Raw genomic sequence first — 25,382 nt, forward strand, 5'->3', positions numbered from 1 at the left:
GTCAATATTTTTAGCTCAAATTTTTAAATTATTTCTGACTAAATTAAATAGATTAAGTTGAACTTAATAAGTGTTATCAAACACAATTTAATAAAATATGTAGTGAAAAATTCAATTAAAATAATAAATTGCGTTATCAAACACTATTTTTAAAATTTTGAAAGTAGCTCCTATTAGATTCTTCAAAGCTTCTCATTTATTTATATAAAAAAAACTTTTCTCAATTACTTGGAATAATTTATACTCTATTAAACTTATCCAACAAAAAAATCATATTTTAAAAATTAAAACTTAAAAATTACAAAATAAAAATAAAAATATCTCATATTAAGATATTATTTAAATAATGTTTTTTCTTTTAAAAAAACCTTCACTTCTACAAAAAAAAAATCAACAATATAAGCTCATTTCATTCTTGAATCCGGCATAAAATATAAAAAATATTCAAATAAATAGTTTTGCAGAATAAATTCACAATTTCACCGAAACTTGGCCATTTTACTCCAAATTTTCGAAACATTGTCTTACAAACATATATCCAGAATACCACCTCTTGGACTTTAGTCATTTTTTAGATTTAATATCTTAAAAATATCAAACATTTGCGGGTCAAGCACCTCGTTTAATTTATTTTGAAATATTGTGTTTTATATGGCCATTTTTAAAAACAAACTTATTTTTTGCGGCATTATTGATGGTCATCGGGACAAAAACAATCAGTTTATATATAAAAATGGTTACCAAAGAAAACTATTCCAAAACGGGTTAAATGAAAAGATTTTGAAATATTTGATTATAATTGACTTGACTCGTAAGAGTTTGATATTTCAAAAATATTAATCCTTATCTTAATACCATGTAGGCATGCATGCCATTTAATATTTAAATTCTAAAAATATGACGCAGTGAACGAAAATAAAAGAAATTAAGTCACGAGGAGCCGTGCTTTTAATTTTTTAGCATTTCAATATTAATGATTGATTTTTTTCTATTATTTTATAAATATAATTCACCCAACTATAATAAATAAGTAAATAAAATTTATTATCTCAAAAACACCAAACACTATAATAAAGGATTGGTATCCACGACGAAAATTATTTTTCACTTTCTTTCTAGGCATATTGATAGATTTTAATGATTAGAATCTGCGAAATTTATATAATTAAATTTAAATAAAATACATCATGTTAAGAAGTAAAGTAAATATCGTCAAAAATAAGAAGTGAAGTATATAGAATTTTAAAATCTAATAATATCCTTCAAAAATTTCATTTGATTTTCCACAAAGTAGATGGAAAAATTAAAACCTCGTATTTATTTATATATTTGATGAATTTCTTTTTTATTGGTAGAAAATACATTGATGAATTGTTATAATATTTTATTATATTAAAGGTATTTATATAAATTTATTCATTTTATATTCAATTTAAATGATAAACTCTTTAAATCCATAAATTTTATGTCTTGTAGATTTTAATATCTGTACATTTTTAAAGAAATTCATTCAAATGGCATAATCTCCTCATATGTCACTTTTGAGGTCTAAATTAGAAGCAACTTAAAAACGTCAAGGACGGTAAAAAGTGCTTGTAAAAAAAGGCAATAGTCATTTTACAAGGGTATAATCGTCCAAATACTATGTATACAGTCGACCCTCTAATAATTAATATACATGGTGGATTAAAATTTTATTAATTTATTGAATATTAATTAAGACGTAATATTAAAATTGGTTACCTGAAAGTTTATTAATTATTAGAATTATTAATTTATTGAGTATTATATATTAGAAGGTTTACTGTATATGAGCACTTTATCTACTGCAGCGGCATATAAGTGGGGGTATTGTGGTAGTTTCACTTGATAAATCAAGAAAAGGCCACTCTATGGGATAACATTCACTTACAATACCTCAACTTTCTTCTTATTGCTATTATAACAGTATTTTTTCTTTGATTGTTTCAAATAAAATTATCAAATTTTAATTTTTGATAAGAAAAAATACATCATCATCCGTTATATATTGATATGTTATAGATGGTGACCTGAGTACATGAGGCATACTATATTTGAGTTAGCTATATGAAAATTGAATTTTTTTACTAAATATAACGGTAAATCATATTCCATATATCACTGATAAAAATAATAACAAAACTTTGTTTATATTATAATGTTTTAAACTAAGCAATGGTGTCAAAAATGATGTTTCCGATATGGTTATTACTCGTTCTATATATTTGATTCAGCACGAGATATGATTACAATTGTAATTATTAATAATCTTCGTTGATAGTTACTCGCTTTATGCCTTAAAAGAAGTTGGCAACTCGACTTTGTTGTTATTGTGAAAATGCTCGACAAATTTTAATATGGGCAATGGATGTGGAAGTAATTTAATTTTGTTTGTTTATTTTCCTTTATAATGTAAAAAATATTATTGTTTATCTTTTTAGGGATTCTGGAAAAATATATAAGATGTAATTATTTATTACGAAAAACGATGATCAAGTAATAGCATGTATAGTGTTGATGTGGCATCATATAGCATAATGTGTATGTTTTTATTGGAAAATTATACAACACGATGATTGTGCCACGTCATTCGTTCTACAAACTAACGAGGTGTTTGCTATGTTAAAATATTTAATGATAAAAATAAGTAATAAAAAAAATTCACATCGCAAATGCTCATTATCTTTCTGTAATTATAACATGACACAATCTTTATTTGAAATAAACATTCGTCTCGATTAAATTTTTTTTTACCTACTTCGGATATCCGATCAGAGCTACATCATCAGTTTTAACTGCAGTAATACAAATCCACCAATATGTGCTTTTGTGCTGTAAAAGTGAAAGTTGAATAATTCTTATGCAACAGTCAAATATAAGGGACTAATGTGGATGTAAAAAGAAAGTTAATGGACCGTTAGCAAAAACATTATCCAGTGAGACAGGAAATTCTTGAAATTCAACGGTTATAAAGTTTGAAAGTCAGAGTGAAAGATAGGCTTATCGTGCCATTGAAGCACCATTATTTTATGAATTTTTTTATGAATTTTTTTTTTTTATTTATTCTGATTTTAACTTTTTCATTTCTATTCGCCTACATATTCAAATTCACACCACATATTGTAACATTTTACTTGGTTCACTTGTTTACAAAAACTTATCACTTGTTTATGTTTTTTTATGGAACCTTCCCATATTTAAAAAGTTATATTTCATTAAAATTAATTTTAATTTTTAATTTTAGTAAATTTATAAAAATTCAAATTTATTAATATCATTTTATATTTACAAAATTTAAATTGTTTTTTACATAAATATTTTTAACCTAAATAAGTCATTAATTAATTTCCATTTGTGTTGCTAAAGAAAAGTTAATTTAAGAAAAAAATATTATGTGGGTAATATTCTTTAAATTATTATAACAATGTTTTTTTTCATTTTTGCTTTTATGATGACCTATCTCTATATGAAATTGTATTTGTATTACGATCCTTAAACTTTATCAATATTATTTGTGAATTTTTTATATCATCTTATCACTATTTTGATAAATGTAAGTCGATGTAGCGACCATATTGCCCCCTCTGCTGCTTCTAAACCTAATTACCATATTAATATAATTTCACCGGAATTAAAAATGATATATTTAGAAGTTAAATGAAGGTTCAGGTTCAAACCGTAGTTATATATATATAACATATTATTTAAAATTTTGGATCATAGTTTGATATCATTTTATAGTTGAAATCCGTTAAGAAAACCTCGTAAATTTTGTACAAAAAGGTAATAGTTTAGGAAGATAACATACAAATATTTAAAATTATTTTATCTTAAATCGAGGGGGAGTAGTCTATAGAATGAATTCATAATTGTAGTAAATAATCGTAATTTTCCACTGCTACTCCTTGATTTGCCAATTGAGTTATGGTCGTGAGTTAAAATATTAGTGAAGACATAGAATAATAATATATTGCTAACGGTGGTGGTGGCTATAACATTTCAAAAATATAAGGCTTAACTATCTTCATTTTTTTTTTTGATACTTAGGCTTAACTATCTTCATGTTTTTATATTTTTTATTTTTTATTTATTTAATTTCTGGTCTAGTTTTCTTTTTGGATTAGTTTTATAGTTTTCATTTTTTATTTATTTAGTCCCTTTACAATCAATTTTTATAATGATTTAATCTTTAAAAATTAAATTAGGAACGAAGTAAATAAAAAATAAAACTTTAAAAAGGACTAAACAAATAATAATTTACAAAGGACATAAACGAAAACAAAAGTATAGGGATCAAATAATCAAAAAGTAAAAAGTGTAAGGACTAAGTAAAAATAAATTAGGGATCAAGTAAATAAAAAGTACAAAATACAAGGACCTAAAGATGTGATATGCTTTAAATTAGGGAGTATATTTTTTTGGACTAATAGACCAATCTACATTTTAAGTGAATTACTTTTCATAAAATTATTTAGTACAACCGTTGTTTTATGTTATTCGTGCAACAAACCAATAATGCGTTATCCATACAGAATATATAATGACAAAAAAAAGTTTAAAAGATTTCATACAGTAAATGCTCATTAGTATATTCTAAAAACAACACGACGTAATGATTGTATAAGATAAACATTCATTCCTCTTATAAATACATTTCCTCTCTAATTATATATATAAAAAAATTAATTAAACACATTTAAAAAATTCAATCCAAATTGAGATTTATTCCCTTCATATCTTGAGAATGAACGAATGTATTTTGCACATAGATTAAAAAATTAATAAGTACTTATATGCTTGTTTTATTCCTATTAATAGTGATCTTGTGCAATTTTGGAAGATAGAATGTTATAAAATCGAAGATTAAAAGATGGGAGACTATGAAACGGGAATTTATGAATGTCGGCTTCAACATCGTTTGTCAAAATTACAAAATCTCTAAATAATGTAAGGGAAAAAGGTCATTTATGCACCTAACATTTGCCTCAAGGATCAAGCAAGCCCTCAACGTTTAGAAAGGTTCAAATATACCCCTAACGTCTTAAAAAGTGAACAACCAGGCCCACATTTTGACTTATAAATGAAACGTTGGGGGCCTGATTGTTCATTTTTCAAGACGTTGGGGGCATATTTGAACCTTTCCGGACGTTGAGGGCTTGCTTGATCCTGGAGGCAAACCTTAAGGGCATAAATGACCCTTTTCCCATAATGTAATTGTGAGACGACATAGTGATTGAACTTGTGTAAATACCTAAAAGTAGTTGTCGTAATAGTAGTCTAGAATATTAACTTGTACTAAGACTACTTATAGGGAAATAAAGAAGGGAAAAGGATCATTTATACCCCTATGGTTTGGCTTTAGGATCAATTAAGCCCTTAACGTCCGGAAAGGTTCAAATATGCCCCTAACGTCTTAAAATGTTGACAACGAGACCCCTAATTATGACGCATAAATGAAACGTTAGGGGCCTGGTTGTCTAAATCAGGGGCCTAATTGTTCATTTTTTCAGACGTTAGGGGCATATTTGAACCTTTTTATACGTTAAGGGCTTACTTGATCCAAACGACAAACCATAGGGGCATAAGTGACCCTTTTCCCAATAAAGAATGATGAAAATAAAAATAAACGATTTCATTATTTGTCATTGAAAAAAGTGACTGAAATTCAAAATAGCCCAAAAATATATTTCTAAAGTGATATAAAACAACCTAAACTTAAAATAAGCTGATCCAGACCGTCAAACCCTACTCATTTGCCGCGTATGAAAAAAACTTTTCCCAAATTAAATCTCAACCATTCAAATCCTTTTCACATTTTGGATTCTGTTTGAGAAAAAATGACCAAAATTCTTTCTCTACATGTTTCCATTGTTGACAAATAAAAACTCTACATATATATTACTTCACATGGTAGGTCCATTCGAACTTTATTTTTGATAATTTTCTCCTTAAAATCTTGATATATATTTATGAATTAAACCGTTGGGATCTACACTAGCCACATAAAGTTAGGTGAACTAGAAATTTTATATGTTAACTTTAAGCATTGCCCATAATTTGGAATTAATATTTCTATTTCTTATTGAAAAACATTTATTAAGTTTGTACATAATAAAAAAAATTGAACATTATAACTTATTGACATCGGTCCAAATTGATACACAATTCACAAATTTTAAAAATTATTAATGAAAAAAATATATAAAATTAAGTATTTAAGAAATAACTATAACCGATTTTTAAAAAACAATATTAAATATTAAATAAATTAGGATAAGTTAATTTAATAAAATTTAAAAATAATTAGATAATTTTAAAAGTAAACAAATTGAGACATTATACAATAATATATTTACATATAGATAATATTGTCTAAATAATTAATAATATTAGAACAATTATCAGCTATTGAAAAAAAAAGCTTCAAGATGGAGATTTTCCATAAGCAACTGTAAGAGGTTTAAAATGCTAACAACTTTTAAAAAAAATTCACCAAACATTTAAATAAAACTTTTAAAAAGTAAAAACTATAAGATGTGTTGAAAAATAAATCGAACATCCACTTAGTTTAATTAAAAATCAACCCATTCAAATATAAAAATATTGTAACAAAATATATATATATAAAAATCAAATCTATATAACTAAGGCTGCAAACGAGCCAAGCTGCTCACAAATTATTCGACGTTCAGCTCGATAATTCTTCGGTTCGTATTCGTTTGTATTTTAAAACCAACCTCTAATTTGATTTTATATTCATTTATTTAAACGAGCCGAATATGAATATAGTGTTGTTCAACTTGTTTATATTCAGAAACTACTTTGTATATGAGGTTGTTTAATCGTTCGTGAATAAGCTTGTACATAAACTCAATTAAGAACTCGCGAACTGGCTCGTATATGAACTTTATAAAGAGTCCGCTAATTGGCTTGTATAAAAGTTCGATTAAGAGTTCGTGAACTATTTCATAGATAAATTGAATATAAAGTATTCTTTTAATTTATTAAAACTATATTTAAAACTATATAGTTTTAAAAGAAAAAAATTGTGTTTGTTTGTTTTGCGGTTCTTCATGTTTGTTTGTTTAACTGTTAAAAGAGCTGAGCTCGTTTCTGTTCGTTAATCTGCTAAACGAATGAGTTTATTTAGTACCTTTACGAACTTGTTTGCAAGCTTATTTGTTTACAGTTAATCAAATAAATATACGCTGAATATGAATTGAACATGAGTACTATAAATTCTAAATAAACTGAATACAAGCATTTCGTTCAAAATTTAGACGAATATATGAATTGAACATGAATATTGTAAATTCTAAACAAACTGAATATAAACATTCCGTTCAAAATTTGAACGAATATAAATACTTTTTATAAAATAAATCAAACATAATTACCTCAAAACTCAGTTCGACTCGCCTATATACATTTACGGCCTTAGTGTAACCAAGCATAGTAAACTTTGTTTACATTTTACTCACTTTCATTTCTGCTAGTCCACGTGTAAGACAAAAGTTTCTTTTAAGAAAAAGTGATAAAATGAAAAGACAAAGAAAATATTATTAAAAAAAAGACAGAAAATCAAAATCATGATAAATCATTGTATTTTGTATTTTGTATTTTGTGATTAATTGCCAAGTGGGATAAACACTAATCTCATATTTGCCCATTAGAAGTCCCCTTTTCATAATTTGATCGAAAATAAAAAAAATACACTACTCCCTTCGACAAATAATATTTATCATATTTAAATATATTTTTTTAATTTATAATTTTTATCATATTAAAATTTTAAAAAAGTATTAAATATTTTTAAAATTTATCTCTGACAATAAATAATTTATTAACGTCAGAATAATTAGTCAAATATAAAATTATTGATAATTAATTTAGATAATTTAATAAAAATATATAAAATTAAGACACATTATTAATTTTTTAATTTATATAAAATAGTCAAATGCGATAAATATTATGTACCGGAAAAAGTATTACTTAGTATTGTTAATGGAATTGCAATTATTATCATCTGATTAAGGATTTGCTTACCAAGAAGAAAAAAATTACTAGTACATGATTAAGGACCTTTTTAGTTGATTTTGAGGTTAACCAACCAACCAACTTTTGATGTGATTAACAAAAATTACCACTTGATTGGGGTGTGTTAGTGGCCCTGGCCCCCGCTTGCTATCAATTTTAGGTGATAGATTGGTCCTATTCAAAATCATTCTAATCTAACGGTCCTAACTGCGTCATCATGATCAAAGAAGCACCATTAATTAAATAGATTGGTCCTATTCAACATTAACGTATTTTGGACCGTTGATCAATAACTCCATCACTATTGATACGGCATGACAAATATTTAAGAACAGACTAATATAAGGCCTCTACAACTATTATAATTCACGATTTGATACTTTTTATTTAAAAATTAATTTGATGTTTTATTTTTAATTATACAAACAATTACAACATTATGTTAAATTTAGATACTAAATCATTAATATAACTGAAACTGAGGTACCAATTTATTAACAAAATTAACATAAACCCCTAATTGTACGAAATTAAAAGTGAAGTATCAGATTGTTTGATTTTCTAATAAGAAATACCAAACTGTGAATTATGATATATGTGGAGGACCTCACATTAATTTACTGAAAATTTAAATGTTATACTATAAAATAAAATAAAAAAACTAAATGGAAATCACTATAAGGTATATTCTAAAAAAAATTGGTTTTAGATTTGAATGTTATAAGTAAAATTATTATTATTTTATTTTATAAGACTCTTTAAATTAAGCACCATAATTTTAGGATTGTAAGTGAATCGATCAGTTCGGCGTTTGCCTCCATAAGAGTCCGGTTCATATTCTAAACAAACCGAGCTCGATCTTACTTTTATGTTCCTTTATTTAAACGAGCTGACAAGAACTTAGTGATGTTTAATTTATTTATGTCCACAAATAATTCATATTTGAGTTTGTTTTAATTGTTCGTAAATAAACTCGATTAAGAGTTAATGAACTGGCTCGTATACAAGCTCAGTGAAGAGATCACGAAACGAAACATGCTCGATTAAAAATTGTTGAACTAGCTCGTAGTTAATTAAATATAAAAAATTCTATCAATTCATTGAAACTATATAGTTTTAAATAAAACTATGTAGTTTTGATATAAAAAAATATATTTAATTGATTATGTTTTTTTATTTATTTGCTAAACAAACAAACTTGTTTCTGCATTTGTAAGCTCGTTCATGAGCTTGTCGTTTGGCAACTAAACGAACGAATACAAGCCGAAAATGAACACTAGTTTTTTTAATGAATCAAACGTGAACATCTTAAAATTCGGCTCAACTCGGTTCATTTACAGCCTGCTGTATATTTAATTACATATATAAGCTTCATAATCTTATCACTGAACATCTATGTGGATAAAAACTTTTAATGGTGTTTGACGCGTTGATATAAAAATATAACACTTAAATGTATTTTTGTTTAATAAAAAAATGTTTTTTTTCATAGCATCACTAAACTATCATTTAATCTATTTCACCTTTCAATTTTAATGTTTCTTTTTACCAATTTCATTTATATCATATCATATTATAATATGGTTATTATAGGCCAAACCCCCAAAAAATAATAAATCTTTACAATTTTTGTCAGTATTGGCCAAATCATTCAAAATTTGCAAACATAACCGGACCCGTTGGTCAAAGGAAAAGGGGGGTCCTGATTCCGGGGCGGAGCCGTATGACGCGAGAGTGTAGACTCTTGAACTCAGGTATATTATGTTCCTTTTATAGCCATTTTTTAAACCGGTTCGGTTTTTTATTATGACACAACACGCAAATATTTAGTATTTTATTGTGATTACATCTTTTTTAATTTTATATACACGGTTGCCATATTGGCAAAAAAATCGGTTTGATTCAAATTTGGCTATAAAAAAGAACATAATATATAAAATCTGATTATATTTGCTAATTTTAAAAGATTTGATCATAACTGATAAAAAACGCAAAGGTTTGGTATTTTTAAAGGGTTTGGCCTTTATTATACTCTTTCTTGTTTATAACGTTATTGTTTTAAAATGTTTAAATACTCTTTCTTGTTTTTTTTTTGCCAGAAAATACTCTTTCTTGTTTACTTCCCTTAAAAACTGATTATTGATAATTTTTTCTACTATCAATTTTGTAAGTACTTATCATCTTCAATCAATAAAATTAAAAAAAATAGTAAGGAGATATTATTTTAATATTTAAGTTTTTAGTTTATACACAAGTCAAAAAAAACCTTCACATGCTTAATGATGAGTGATTACAAGTATTGTTTCTCATAATACAATATAAAGGAAACTGGAGTGTTTATCCCTCACAACCGATGTGCCACGTCATTTTTACAACAAGCCAATAATTATTTACGATAGGGAATCTTTTTTTTTTTATCATTAAACATTTGCATATGGCTAACGCCTCATTGGTTTATTGCACGAATGACGTGGCGCAACCGTTGTGTTGTATAATTATTCAGGAAACTATTATAAAATTATAGTTAAAAGACATCGAGCAATAAACAACCTTAAGGAAACCTTTCTTTTTCTTTTTAAAAAACCATAGCTACCTAATTTTTTTCCGACAGCTGTCAATGGTTTAATTTTACCGTTATCAGTAACTATCTCTTTGTTTACGTAGTTTTAATTTTATAAAATATAATAAATAGTCACCTCTTTTTCATTTTTTTACTTGATTGGTTAAATTTATCAACGAAGCGCATATTCAATTCAATTACCAAGAAATGAAGACATTTTGAAGATATTTCAACAATAAAATATAATTGTTTACGAGATATATTAATTTTATTTATATTTTATTATTTGTTTTCTTTTAAAAAAATTATTTTATCATTTTTTGAAACATTTGTTGTCCTTTTGTGAAAAGATTCGTTGTCCTTTTTTTTTTATAAAGAATTTATCAAGTGGTGACTGAATTGATGCCATGAGTTTGTGAGTGATTGAAAAATTCGATTGAAAATTAATTGAATATTGCACTTAATTAGCGAAACATTTATTAATTTATTTTTTATTTTTATAAGTAAAGTCTGCGAATTAGGCAACATATTGTTTATTTCATGTCAGGTCATCGAGTTTCATTTTCGAATTATTTTCAATCTTTTTATAAATGTAATTGTTTTATATTCCACATGAGATTTGATGAAAAAAAAAGATTGAGCACATTACTAAGATACCTTAAATGTATAACATAATTAATACTTGGATCCCTCATGTGTTATAATCAAACAGTGGCATTCACTAATTTCATTTCCGTCAACATTTTAATCATTAAATTCATTTTTGGTGCTAATAAACTAAGTTCAAAAAAGTCAAAAAATTTAATTAATAAAATTAAAGTTCATTAGTTCTTAAATTTATTATTGACATAAGTATCAATAAGTTTATATTTTATGGATGTAATGTCCTAATGAATTCAATGTAAAATTTTGTTGCTTCCGTTAATGTTTTATTTTCATTTAGATTTTAACCTTTTTTTTACTTCTTTTATTTTTAAAAACTAAAAATAAAAGTTTAAACATTAGTAAATATAAAAAATTGAATTGAATTCACGAGGACATTGGGATCGCCTCCCACAAGCGCTCCCCCTTTCCTTTATTATCAAAACAAATTCATGAAGACATTAAACCTCATAAAAATATAAATTTATATGTATATCTATATTAAAAATAATTTTAAAGATTAAGTCGAAATATAATTCTATTAATTAAATTTTAATTAGTTAACCAACAACAAAAATGGATGAAAAGATTAAAATTTTAACATAAACAAAATTGAAGGACGATATTTTTTAATCCTAAACTAGAGGGGGGCAAGTATGAATTATATTATGTATCAGGAGTGTATCCAAAGAGAAATCAGTTAAAAATAAAAGTTAATGTGCGATGGACAAAAATTCTACTCCTTTCGCTCCAATACAGTTGTCAACATTTTTTTCCACCAAAATACTTGTCAATTTATAGTAAATTATAATTTTTAAAATTAATCTTTTCATGTGATATTTAGTTTAAACGCCATTATTTATTGCCATTCTCTTAAAGAAGTGAATTAGTCATAATATTTAGGCTTAAATGCACAAAAAATCACCAACTTTCGCGTGTTTTTCGTATTTAACACAATTTTTTAATTTTGGCGTAAAAATACATGAACTATCAAATTTTTGCATATAAGACCAAGTTTGCAGTTTTTTCAAAAAACGATGTCGTTTTAAGGCAAAAACGGTGCCGTTTTAGGGGAGAAACGGTGTCATTTTATGCCCAAAATGATGTTCGTGTTATTATTGCAAAAATCAGATAGTTCGTGTATTTTTATGCCAAAATTAAAAGTTCGTGTTAAATAGCAAAAACACGCGAAAGTTTGTGATTTTTTATGCATTTAAGCCTAATATTTAATAAAAACAATTAATAGAAAAAATAAAAATAAATTTTGAAAAATTTAAAATATTAATTATGCAACTGTCCGAGAATAAGCTAGTGGACGAAACAAAGGGATTAATTGATAAGAACTATATAAAACGATATCCTCTATGTCCCGTTTAAGAAGAGACAAATGAGTTTGACACCAAAATAAATAAAATATGACAAAATTTTATTTTACCTTATTTATTCTGTTAATGAGTGGAATATCAACTAATAATAACTACATGTACTTTAAATTAAGTTGCATTTAATGCATATTTAAAATAACTAAAAAGATAAAAATAAAATTTAATATAAATTGATACAAATAAACATGATATGAACTTCTCATTGGAATATGTAATTTTTTTTATTAAACATGAAAGAGGAGTAATATAATTATGATTTAAAAAGTTTCTCTCTCTAAAAGACCTTCTCCTCCTTCTCTCTAAAAAACTTTATCTTATCTTCACCATTTAAAGGGTGGGAGAAGGTGATTATTCGATTTGGACCGGAAATCACCTGCTCTCCGTCCATAAATACTAAATATTTTATAAATTTACTCTTTATTTCAATAAAAACTTTCCGCTATGTAGTTTTTCGACATGGATTTTATGTTTTTTGTTAAAATTTGTTTGGTTTTATGGTCATTTATGGTTGATATTCTTAGATCTATCTAGAATTTATAGCGATTGTTCGGTCTTTAGAGTCAATTTCTTGTAGATATAAGATTTTGAAGAGTTTTCTATCTAATCTCGTCGAATCCCATGGACAAAAATGATCGAAAATACTAAATTTCATCGGATCTAGCGGTTTCAAGGTGTAAATCGGAAGTGATTCGTACTCAAAGACCCTCGTAAACAATGGGACTTGTTCATCGTTTGTGGCCGAAGTTGCCAACCTTAACAAGATCCACAACTTGAGTCTTTTTATTTTCGGTTAATTTACTTGATGCCTTTATTGTTTGTTATATCTTTGATAGCGTAGAGTTAGAAAGATTATATTGTGAAATTGTCATATGACTTTCTTGATTGTACTTTAATTTTGTGTTAATGAGAGCTTTGAAAAAAAGAGAGTAATATAATTGTAAGATGAAATTAAGTATTAAAAATAAACAAATGAGTATGGAAACACAACTTATGCACTCAATAGTATTTGAATACAGATTTGTCCATGTTGGAGTAATTGTGATGTCAAATAATGCCCCAAAATAAGTGAATTGGTGAACCATAACTTCACACTAAAGGAGAGGAAGAAAATTACAAAGATGTTACTGATCGACATTGAGAAGGATTTAGGAATCATTTTTTTTGCCGACATTCCATATTTCTTTGCATTTTTCTTGAAAGATTACTTGATAGGAAAATCTTTTCAAAATTTAATGCTTAAATTCGGGGCAAGTAACTATACTTATAACTTATATGAGTGGAGATCATCATAATCCAAAAAAATTATCAATTTTATTAGATAGCGGTAATATCTATATTAAAATATCAAATTCACTTTTTTTTTCCTTTTTAAGATAATTAGAACAAATATTGAGGGCTCAAAAATAATTTTTCATTTCAACGGTTTAGTTCTTGAAAGAACATTTGCTATAGCTGCATACCAGCAGCATCAACCTAATTCTGAATTTCACAACATTACCAGGAACTAGGCTCTCTATACTAAAGTCATTCCCGAAATTGACTCAATGTTACTTGAGTCGATCTCAAGTTCAAGCTACTTGAATCAATTGCCGATTTGAGTTCGAAACATCACGATACTCTCGACAAACTAGCGAACCTAATCAAATTTTAGTTAATTTACCTTGCAAATCTCTTTATCTAGCTGAACTAGAGAAGCATCAAATTGTTCTATCGAGCTCGAGCGCACACTCTATAATAAAATCGATCGAATTCAAATCGAGTTTCGCTTCAAATTCTAGAATCGTGTCTCGTTCGAGCTCGATCTCTTGATATCAACGGGACGCATATCTTGGAATAGTAGAAATTAATTAAGCTCAACTTCAAACAGTTAAATACTGTAATTAATCAAGCTTAATAACCAAAGGTACAATCCAACACTACAAACACCATAATGATTACAAGTTTCTCATAATCAAGGGGTTCTTCATCTCTTACCCACATAAACCCCCCATTTTCAAACCTAGAAATCTAAATCTAAACCCTAAAATGTAAGAATCTAAATTCAATTACACAACCCACAATTACCAATCCTATTATCAATTATCACTGTTATTCATCATAGCATTATTATTATTATCACCATTATTATGATTACTACTACCATTACCTCTTCTTCTACACGGCTTCAATTGCGAAATCTCCATTTGAGTCTTCATGAAGAACTGCATCCTCTGCAACTCCAGCTCTTTCGCAAACTTCATCCGCGCCTTCTCCATCTCCACAACTTGCTGCAACTTCGCGCTTTCCGCTTGCTCGTAAGCTTCCCCGAATTTCAGCATTGCTTGAGTCAACATCCGAATCGAATTCGAATTCCCCCAGCCTTTCTTCTCCTTCACAGCTTTTACATTCACTCCTCTCTGCACAACTCCCCTCGGCTTTTTCTCCGGGGGAAGACTGTCGTCCGAGTCCTGATACGTCTCTTCGTTGTCGGAATCCGAGTCTGACTCGGTATCGACATGATTACGCTTTCGAATTTGCCCTTTTGTAACTCTATTGTTCTTCATTTGCACCTTCTGGTATACATTCGCACCGCGAATCCCGACCGGAATACCTACCGGTATTCCGCCGCTGGTGCTAGCGGTGGCTCTAGCTACAGCGGGAGGATTATGATTATGATTAGGGTTAGGATTATGATTGTTGTTAACAGTTTTAGCTACCGGTCCGATTAACTGATCTAATCGGTCAAAAAACGGCCATTTACTCGGACCGGAGCCGTAGGCGAGTTTAGATTTCTCGAGCTTATACTTTTTCTTCACCGTATCGATCCGATTCTTGCACTGAATATCGGTCTTCGCCGATTTTGAATAATCGTCTCTACTGCTCACAATATCGGCGACTTCTTTCCAATGCTTCTGCTTCAGATTACCTCTGCTCAGCTCTAAATATCGCTCTCCCCACGCCTCGATGAGCACCGCCGTCGCGCTTTCCGACCAGCAATCCTCTCTGCCTCCGCCGTTGGACTTCGCTTGGTGCTGGATCTGAAGCGGAGTCGGAACCACCGCCAGAGCTAGGACATGGTTGTTGTTGTTGTTCATAGAAGGAGAGGCAACCGCCGCGGAGGCGGCGACTGTGACTGTAATCCTTCCGTTAGGTGGAGATGGCGACGGAGATGGAGGAGATTGGATCTCAATCTCATCGTCATCGTCCATTATGACAAATCAACAGCAAATCAACGGTTGAGATCTAATCGGAATTTGTTTGAAGGCAAAATAAATGTGTGTTGGCGTGCGTTGTGTGAGTATATAAAAAAAGAAGGTTTGACGGGAAAAATTGGGATTGACGGAGAAGGAGAAGGTTAGGGGTACCGAATGGGAAGTGAGGGTGGACACGTGGAGTGAGGGGAAGGGCGGAGAGTGATGAGGTGGAGGGATATGATTGGGTGGTGGTGGGGATTTCCGTCACCGGCGTGATGGTGAGTGTTATTAGGGTTGTTGCCGGCTTCGTAGAGTTGGGTTCCGCTTGGAGATTGTAATTGACGGAAAACGACATGATTTTTGTAGGAATTAACGGGAATACCCATGGATTACTTGTCTGCCGGTTTCCGGTGCTCGGTTTTACTAAATTACCCTTTCCTTTTATAAGAGTTGCTTGCTAAATCAGGTCACCTAATTTGTCTATCAACCCAAAAATATTTCTCAAAGTGGACAACTCTATTGGGACGGAGGGAGTATTTAATAGGGAAAAGGGGCAAATATGACCCTAACGTTCAGGGTAAAGACCAACTAAGCCCCTAATCAATTTTCAGTCTCAAAAGGACCCTTAACGTTTTGAAACAGGACCAGATAAACCCTTCTGCTTCACAGCGTTTATTCCCGTTAGTTTTTTCCCACCTGTAATTTCCACCTCATTTATTAATGCAGGCATTTAATTCCACGTGGCCCTCTAATTAATACACTCACCCACTACACTCACCCACTCATCAGTAAATGAAATTCTTGAACCCTAATTGAAATCCCCAATTCTCCATTCTTCATTTCATCTTCCTTCTTTCTAATTTTCTCTTCCATTTGCTGCAACGGCTCTCGTAATTATGGCTTCATCGTCTTCTTCGTCACGTAAACAAAGAAGAACGTGTGATTACACTTACGAAGGAACAAAATTCTGCAACTGTGTAATTAGAGGGCGTAGAAATCGACCAGCACCAAGGTTCTTCTCTTAGACACCGAATAATCCTTGTAGGAGGTTTTATGGATGCATAGATTACAAGGTATGTTTAATTTTGATAAATTGCAGAAATTTCTTTGAATGTTTGATTGAGAGTGATTTGTTGTATTCATTAGGATGATGGTGGCTGTAATTTTTTTGAATGGCATGATGGGCCAATGAGTGAGAGGGAAAAAAATGTAATGAATGCCCTAATTGAAAAAAGGGAGCAAAGCATGAAGGCTGGACCAGACATCGTTGCAGATGAACTAGAGGAATTGTGGTATGAAGTGAGGATTTTGAAGAAGAAAGAGCAATGTGGAGATTATGAATTGATGGTTGCTAAAAAAAAGTTGAGATGGGCATACATGTTTTCTGCATTCTCAAGCCTTGTAATACTGTGTATGCTTGTATTGTAGAATGCAACAAAGTTGTAGTGTGTATTGGTTCCTTTGAATGGTTTGATGGAGTTATGTTAAATGAATGAAATTTCCATTGTTTGTTTATGAATTGATGGTCAGTGATGAAATTTTGTATTGCTAGGCTTACATTGATGGTTATTGATGAGATTCTGTCAATGAATTACATTTGCATAATTCATTCTGAATTGAACTACATTGCAAGACATAACATGCAGAATTGTAATGTATAATAAAGGCTGCAAACATGAAAACATAACACTGAAAATGACATTGAACTGCAGAAATTTGAATATGGCATATAGCATCAGTTTCAGGCTATTACTTGCCATTACAAAAGCATATTTGGCTACTATCAAGTTCCTAATGAACTACAAGCCAAACAAAAGAGAAGTTCATAAGGAACTTGTCATCCAAAATACCAAAAAAAGTTATAAGTAATATAGCAAACTAGCAACAAATGCCAGTACAAAACCAGTTTAACCACATCCTAGCAAAATGTATATCTAAAGCAACAGACTATGCATTTCCTAAATCCTGCTCATTGACTTCCCTTGACCTCTGTTGACTTCCAATTGCTTCCTCCCTTTGTCTCTCAAGATCTTCAGTTCTGATAGCTTGGACACCTTTCCATTTCAAACCTCCTCTAGGTTTAAATGGCAAATCTTTAGCATACCTAACATCTGCTCCATTCCCAAGGAATTTGATAGGCCTTTTGTGTGCATTTGAGACAGTAGAAGAAGATCCAGCTTTTTCCCTTTGAATGTTTCGTTCATTGGGTATAGCAAATCTGACATTTACATCAGAATTGCCACCCCATGCAGAGAAATCAACTGGTTCCTCACCAGGCATTCCAGGCTGCCATCAAATAGGAATCAAACAGCCATCAATACTTGCATCAAACAACCATCAAATAATTGCATCAAAAATGAAAGTAAGTATCAAAAGTGACTTACATTCCATACAGTATCCCCACTAGCTTCATCTATACGTGTACCGGCACCTACGCTTGTAGAAAGTCTGCTGTCGGAAGCACGGCTGAGTCGTTGTGCTAGTTTTCTTTTGTAGGCTTGTGAATGCCTTGGTGCTGTTGGTTGTATAGGCCTTTGGGAAGTCTGGGAAGCTTGTTCAGGAACCACTGGTCTCCCTTGTGCAGGGCCTGACTGAGCACCTGGTGAAGGGCCTGACTGAGCACCTGATGAAGGGCCATACTGAGCACCTGGTGAAGGGCCTGACTGAGCACCTGGTGAAGGGCCTGACTGAACACATGAGGCCTATGAAGCAGCAAATAGAGGTGGGGCTGCATCATGGTTGCTGCTACCAGATTGGGAACTTTGGGGCTGTCAAACATTAGCACACTTACTAACACATCCACAAACTAACACACTTAATGCATTCAGTTACTAACTACTCAAACTAAAACACTAAATGCAACAAAAATAATACACTTACTAAATTCTTGCATGTTGCTCTATTGTGACCCTCCTGGTGGCATTTGCGACACGTTTGTTTCTTTCCCTGCCTTGAAAGTTTGCCTGATGTTGGGTTAGGTTCATTGGCTGATCTGATTCTCTTCTTTCTTGGCCTCCCAGGCAATTTGGTGACTTCTGGTGGCTCAATTGGGAGATACTGATCACACCTCATGAATCTTTTCCCAGGAACTGGTTGCATTAGGTACTGATATGTTGCTGCAACATTGTCTTTGTGGTAGTACATGGAGATTTCAGAATTTAGGTCTACTCTTTTGTGGTTGAGTGCACAAACTGCATGGCTGCAAGGGATGCCTGTCAGATCCCAGGATCTACAAGTGCAGGCCTTCATGTCAATAAAAACTGTGTGCTTATCATCACCCTCACCAATTTCAAATCCTGAATCTCCATTGTACTCAACCTTGCACCCCATAGCAAATTCTTTATTATCTTGGTAAATAGCCATTGCTGCTGGACTCCAGTCAGTAACCCAAGTAGTCATTGCTGCTTTATTCTCAGCCAGTCTGTTCATTACCAGTAGTCTGATCTCTTCAAGCATACTGATGATAGGCTTGAAACGAGCATTTTTAATCCATGAATTGAAGCACTCTGTGATGTTATTATCAACCATGTCTGACTTGGATCGATTGCTAAAATAAGCTCTACACCAGTTGTTGGGTGGGTAATAAACCAAATCCTCTACTGCTTGCACACTTAGCTCTCCCAGCTTACTGAGATTGTCAATGAACTCCTCTTCAAATGTGCTCCAAGCACATATCCAGAAATGTTTCTGGAACTCCCCTCCACTCCATTTCTTAGACCAGTTTGCCCATATATGCCTTGCACACCACCTGTGCTCAGCCTCAGGCAAGATTACCTTGGCAGCTTTAATTAAACCCTACAAATAAAACATGAAACAATAGTAAATTATACAAACTCCACAACACAGTTATTCTAATAAATAACAAAAACACAAAATATGATATTACCTTCTGCATGTCTGATATTAGAGTTATTGCTGGTCCTTCTCCTAACAGTAAATCTCTTGACAAATGCTTCATAAACCATTCCCAGTTTCTCCTATCCTCTTTATCTACCACTGCCCATGCAATGGGATACATCTGGTCATTTTCATCTTTGCCAATGGCTGCCAGCAATATACCTTTGCATGCACTCTTCAAGAAGCACCCATCAAGGCCAATGATGGGCCTACATCCTGCCTTCCAGCCTTCTTTGCAAGCTGCAAAGCATGCATACAGTCTCTTAAAAACCCTCTTTCCTTCTCTTCTTGCTGCATGACAGAGTTCAACTTCAGCAGTTGTTCCTGGATTTGACCTTCTGAGGGCTGCAACATAAGCATCTAGGTATTCAAACTCTCTCCTGTAGCTTCCCTCTAATTCTTGCTTCACAATCCTCTTTGCCCTCTTGCACATATAGATTGAAACATTCACCTTCAACTGAACCTCAGCTATACTCTTCATGTCCTTCACTTTGGTTTCATGATTCTTTATAATTAACCTCCTAAAGTACTGGGACAAATACTTAGCAGATGCTAGTGGATTCCTAAATGCCCTATAGCATGTGTGTTCAGTCTTAAGGGTCTTAACTACCAGTCCTGGATTGTTCCCTTCTTTGGATAAAAAAACTTGAAACTGACAGCCTGCCTCAGTCACACATTTGGCCCTAATCCTACATGGTTCATTAGGTTTAATTTTCAGCTTTCTACCATTTGCAACTGCATAGTTGGCAATTGCTGCCCTTGCCTCAACAACATTTTTAAATGTCATGCCTAACCTAAAGTGAGGTTGACCATCCTCACTATCATACCTCACTCTTTCAATTGGCACAACTGACTCTGATTCACTATCATCATCACCTTCACCCTCCCCATCACCAGTGTCACTGTCAACACTTGCAATATACTCACTCCCACTATCATCACTCTCTTCCCCTTGCCCATTCTCTTCCCCTTGCCCATTGTCTTCCCCTTGCCCATTGTCTTCCCCACTCTCACTACCACTCTCACTAGAAGATTCATCATTTGCTCCAAGGTCTACATCTGCCTCCTCAAAAATAAAATCTTCCCTCCCAATAGCTTCTATTATGTCATCAATAGTCTCACCATTCTCCCCCCTCCTTTCACTAGTCTCTCCCCTCTTCTCACTAGTCTCTCCCTCATTTATATTCTCATGGCCGACAGAAGGGTAATCAATTAACAAGGATGTCTTATTAGTTGCATACACAAGAATGTTCACATCATGATTAGCATACACATGAATCTGGCTAACCCAAGAATACCTCCTAATGTGATTTAAGACCCTTCGCACACTGTCATCATTCTCTAACAGAAACAACCCATCATCCAATGTTTTCCCAGGTTCCAGTAAGAAGATTGAGGTAACATTTCCAAGATTCAACTCATTTTCATAAAACACTGACAACTTCCTATAATTTAAATAGTCTGGGTCAAAACCAGAACACACCTCTAACTCATCATCCACATAGTCAAAACCAGGATTAAAAACCCATGTACCCCCAAAATGAAAAATGACATCAATAAAACCATCAGCCATACTGCATCAGGAACAGTAAATTCAAGTGAGAGATAATTTTTAAAGGGGAAAAACAGAATATTAAATTCACAAAAAGGGACAACAACCACCCATATTAAATTCACAATTTTCTTTAACAAAAATAGAAACAATCAGTCCCCACATACTTATTAAACAATACCCATAAAAAATCAGTCCCCACATGCTTATTAAACAACCATAAAACATTCAGTCCCCACATGCTTTTGGACCACATGCATTTACACTTTCCTCTTACAAAATAACATAAAAAACAAGCTTTTACTGTCAACAGGTCCACCACACTTCAAAACACAACAATAAAACGCATAGTAACGAACAAAAAACAAAAGACATTCTTTACTTAAAAGGGAAAAGAGACTTACTTGTTCTTTGTTCAGATATTCGCACCAAACATTTGTTACAGGAACGATAGAAGGTTAGAGGAAGTAACGAACAAAAAACAAAAGACATTCTTTACTTAAAAGGGAAAAGAGACTTACTTGTTCTTTGTTCGGCTAATAATCACCCATGGCACCTCAACTTTAGGGGTACGGGCGCTAAACCCCCTGAAGTTTAAAAACGGGCGCTAAACCCCCTGAACTTTGAGGCGGCGCTCACAAAACCCCTTTTGGACGAAATATGACCAAAATACCCCTGGCGCCGTTTTTTTCAGTCAACTGACATTTTAAAAAAAAAATCTGACACTGTCATATCATCTGACACCTCAGAAATATATCTTAAAAATTTGAAAAACCCAAAATACCCCTAATTTAACTTAAAAAAAAAAATCAAACCAACCCAATTTAATATAAACCAATCTATCAACCCAAAAACCGACCCAACCACCACCCCACCAACCGACCCGTCACCCGACCACCGCCGGAAAATTTTCCGGTCATCTTCTCCATTTTGAAGATGACCGGAAATTTTCCGGTCATCTTTATCTGTTCCTCAGAGGAACAGATCGTCGGATCTGTTCCTCTGAGGAACAGATTCAGATCTGTTCCTCAAGGAACAGATCTGCAGATCTGTTCCCTGAGGAACAGATCTGCCGATCTGTTCCTCAGGGAACAGATCGCGCGGATCTGTTCCTCAGGGAACAGATCGGCCGCGATCTGTTCCCTGAGGAACAGATCGCGCTGATCTGTTCCTCAGGGAACAGATCGCCGCCGATCTGTTCCCTGAGGAACAGATCGGTCTGTTCCTCATGTTGAGGAACAGATCTGTTCCTCAACATGAGGAACAGATCTGTTCCTCAACATGAGGAACAGATCTGTTCCTCATGAGGAACAGATCTGTTCCTCATGAGGAACAGATAATCTGTTCCTCAGAGGAACAGATCGAACGATCTGTTCCTCTGAGGAACAAATTTTTTTGATGACCGGAAATTTTCCGGTCATCTTTAAATCGGAGAAGATGACCGGAAAATTTTCCGGCGGTGGTCGGGTCGGTCGGGTTGGGGTATTGGTCGGGTCAGTTGTTGGGTTAATTCATTAGATTGAGTTTTTTTTTTGTCTTTTTCTAAATTAAAGTAAGGGTATTTTGGGTTTTTCAAATTTTTAAGGTATAATTCTGACGTGTCAGATGATATGGCAGTGTCAGAATTTTTTTTTTAAAATGTCAGTTGACTGAAAAAACGGCGCCAGGGGTATTTTGGTCATATTTCGTCCAAAAGGGGTTTTGTGAGCGCCGCCTCAAAGTTCAGGGGGTTTAGCGCCCGTTTTTAAACTTCAGGGGGTTTAGCGCCCGTACCCCTAAAGTTGAGGTGCCATGGGTGATTATTAGCCTCTTTGTTCAGATATTCGCACCAAACATTTGTTACAGGAACGATAGAAGGTTAGAGGAAACGAAGAAGGACCGATTATGTCTACCGATTGAAGGTTTGTCTGTCGTTTCTCAGGATTTGCGAAGGAATTGGGTGTTAGGTTTAGCGATAGAATTGGGAATTAGGTTAGAATGATTTAGGGATTTCATTACTGAGGGGTTTGGTTAGTGTAGTGGGTGAGTGTATTAATTAGAGGGCCACGTGGAATTAAATGCCTGCATTAATAAATGAGGTGGAAATTACAGGTGGGCAAAAACTAACGGGAATAAACGCTGTGAAGCAGAAGGGTTTATCTGGTCCTGTTTCAAAACGTTAAGGGTCCTTTTGAGACTGAAAATTGATTAGGGGCTTAGTTGGTCTTTACCCCAAACGTTAGGGTCATATTTGCTCCTTTTCCCTATTTAATATGAGGAGGTCGACAAGAATAAATTTTACTTTAATAAAAATAAATAGTTTTCAGTCAACTATTAGTAGGGGAGTAAACAAACCGAGCCATTCTCGAGCGGTTCGGTGTTCGTTTTGATAAGAGTTCGGTTCATGTTCATTTGTATTCTAAACGAATCGAGTTTGAGCTTGATTTTATGTTCGTTAATATAATTGAGCTGAACATGAACATAGTGGTGTTCGGCTCATTTACGTTCAAGAACAGCTCAAATAAGAGTTCATGAACAAGCTCGTGAACGAGATCGATTAAGAGTTTGTCAAAAAGTTCGTGAACGAGCTCGTATATAGTTCACGAACAAGCTCGTTTAAAAACTCGATTAGGTGTTTGCAAACTAATTCATATTTAAATTAATTTATATAATTATATCTCTAATAATTTCATCTCATATTTGTGAACGAACTCGATTGGATTGTTTTTAATTTATTCAGCTCATATTCGTGTTTGTTCGTTTAATAATTCGTGTTCGTTCGTTTATCCGCTAAACGAGCGGGCTCGTGAACGAGCTCGTTCGCGAGCTTGTTCGTGAACGAGTTCATTTAGTACTTATCGAGCTCGTTCGTGAGCTCGTTCATGAAATTGTTCGTTTAGCATCTAAACGAATGAACACGAGCTGAACATGCACCGAACATAAACATTATAATCTAAACGAACCGAACATGAACACTCTGTTTAAAACTCGACCGAACATGAACACCTTATTCGCTAAATGAGCCGAATATGAACACTCAAAAACTCGGCTCGGCTCGGTTCATTTATACCCCTAACTATTAGTAAGTTTGAATGATATTAATTTGTAAAAAAATTGAATTTTTTATAATTCATCATTTTTAAAAATGTATATAACTCATTAGTACATATCATGTTTTAGTGTTGTTTTATATGAAATTTTATTTCTCACCCCTTTTTCTCTTTTAAAAAAGTAATTACTCTAAACAAAATTTACAAAACTATTATTAATATAGGTAAAATAATAATAAAATAATTATTGTCTTTTTAATTTATGTGTAAATGTCTTATATTTCATCTTAAAAGAGATGGAAGAAGTATTTTATATACTTTGCACTTAATACATAATATGATTTGTTATTATAAATTTATAGATTAAGTTATTGATAGTAACTGTTTAAACTTCCGATAGTTCTTTATCGTTTTAAAATTAAATTTGATCTCTTTTTAAAACAAGATTAATTTGTAAATCCTTTGTATGTTTGAATTATTTTTAAGAACAATAATGTCCTATCACAGATAAAAAACATTAAAAATCAGCATGTGATAAGCAAAAGAATAATTTTGTTTTTTTAACCAAACCAAATCAAGTTGTTGGGTTCAGTTTGGTTTGAAAGTTCACCAAATTCCAGTTGGTCGGTTTTAGCCGATTTCAAACCGAATCGAACTGGCCAACGAACAGGCCTAACCACGGCCCACAAATATTCTTGTTCCCACAATTAAAATGACCGCCCCCAACAAAAAGGCCTCTTCTCATTCAAGAAGCCAGCCCACATTTAATAAAGGATTATACTAAATGAAAGGGAAAAATCACCATCTCCAGTAAGTTTCATTGAAGAGGATCCATAATTACACAGTGCATATTCACAAAAATTACAAGGTAAAAGAATACCTTTTTGTTGAAACACTGATACCGATTGTTGAATTTATAGTAATTTTCACCGGTTTGTGATGGATCGGTATATATAGCGAAATCAAAACCAAATTGTTAATTATTTAATTATGGATTTGAGTAACAAACAATGATGTAGCCAAATAAATAAATAACACAAGATATTTACGTGATTCGGTATTAAAGCGTACATCTACGCGCTT

General features: G+C 32.1%; 1 protein-coding gene across 1 annotated transcript; it reads right to left on the reverse strand.

The window, feature by feature from the left end:
- Positions 1-14,501: 14,501 nt before the first annotated feature.
- LOC126682470 (trihelix transcription factor ASIL2-like) lies at positions 14,502-16,236 on the reverse strand. Its single transcript, XM_050378181.2, has one exon. It carries the CDS (start codon positions 15,834-15,836, stop codon positions 14,724-14,726), a length of 1,113 nt encoding a protein of 370 aa, XP_050234138.1. The 5' UTR covers positions 15,837-16,236; the 3' UTR covers positions 14,502-14,723.
- Positions 16,237-25,382: the final 9,146 nt, after the last annotated feature.

The sequence above is a fragment of the Mercurialis annua genome, linkage group LG5, assembly GCF_937616625.2.
Source record: "Mercurialis annua linkage group LG5, ddMerAnnu1.2, whole genome shotgun sequence".
NCBI lineage: Eukaryota > Viridiplantae > Streptophyta > Magnoliopsida > Malpighiales > Euphorbiaceae > Mercurialis > Mercurialis annua.

Coding starts and splice junctions, on each gene's coding strand:
- LOC126682470 (XM_050378181.2), bottom strand. CDS start 15,836: ATGGACGATGACGATGAGATTGAGATCCAATCTCCTCCATCTCCGTCG.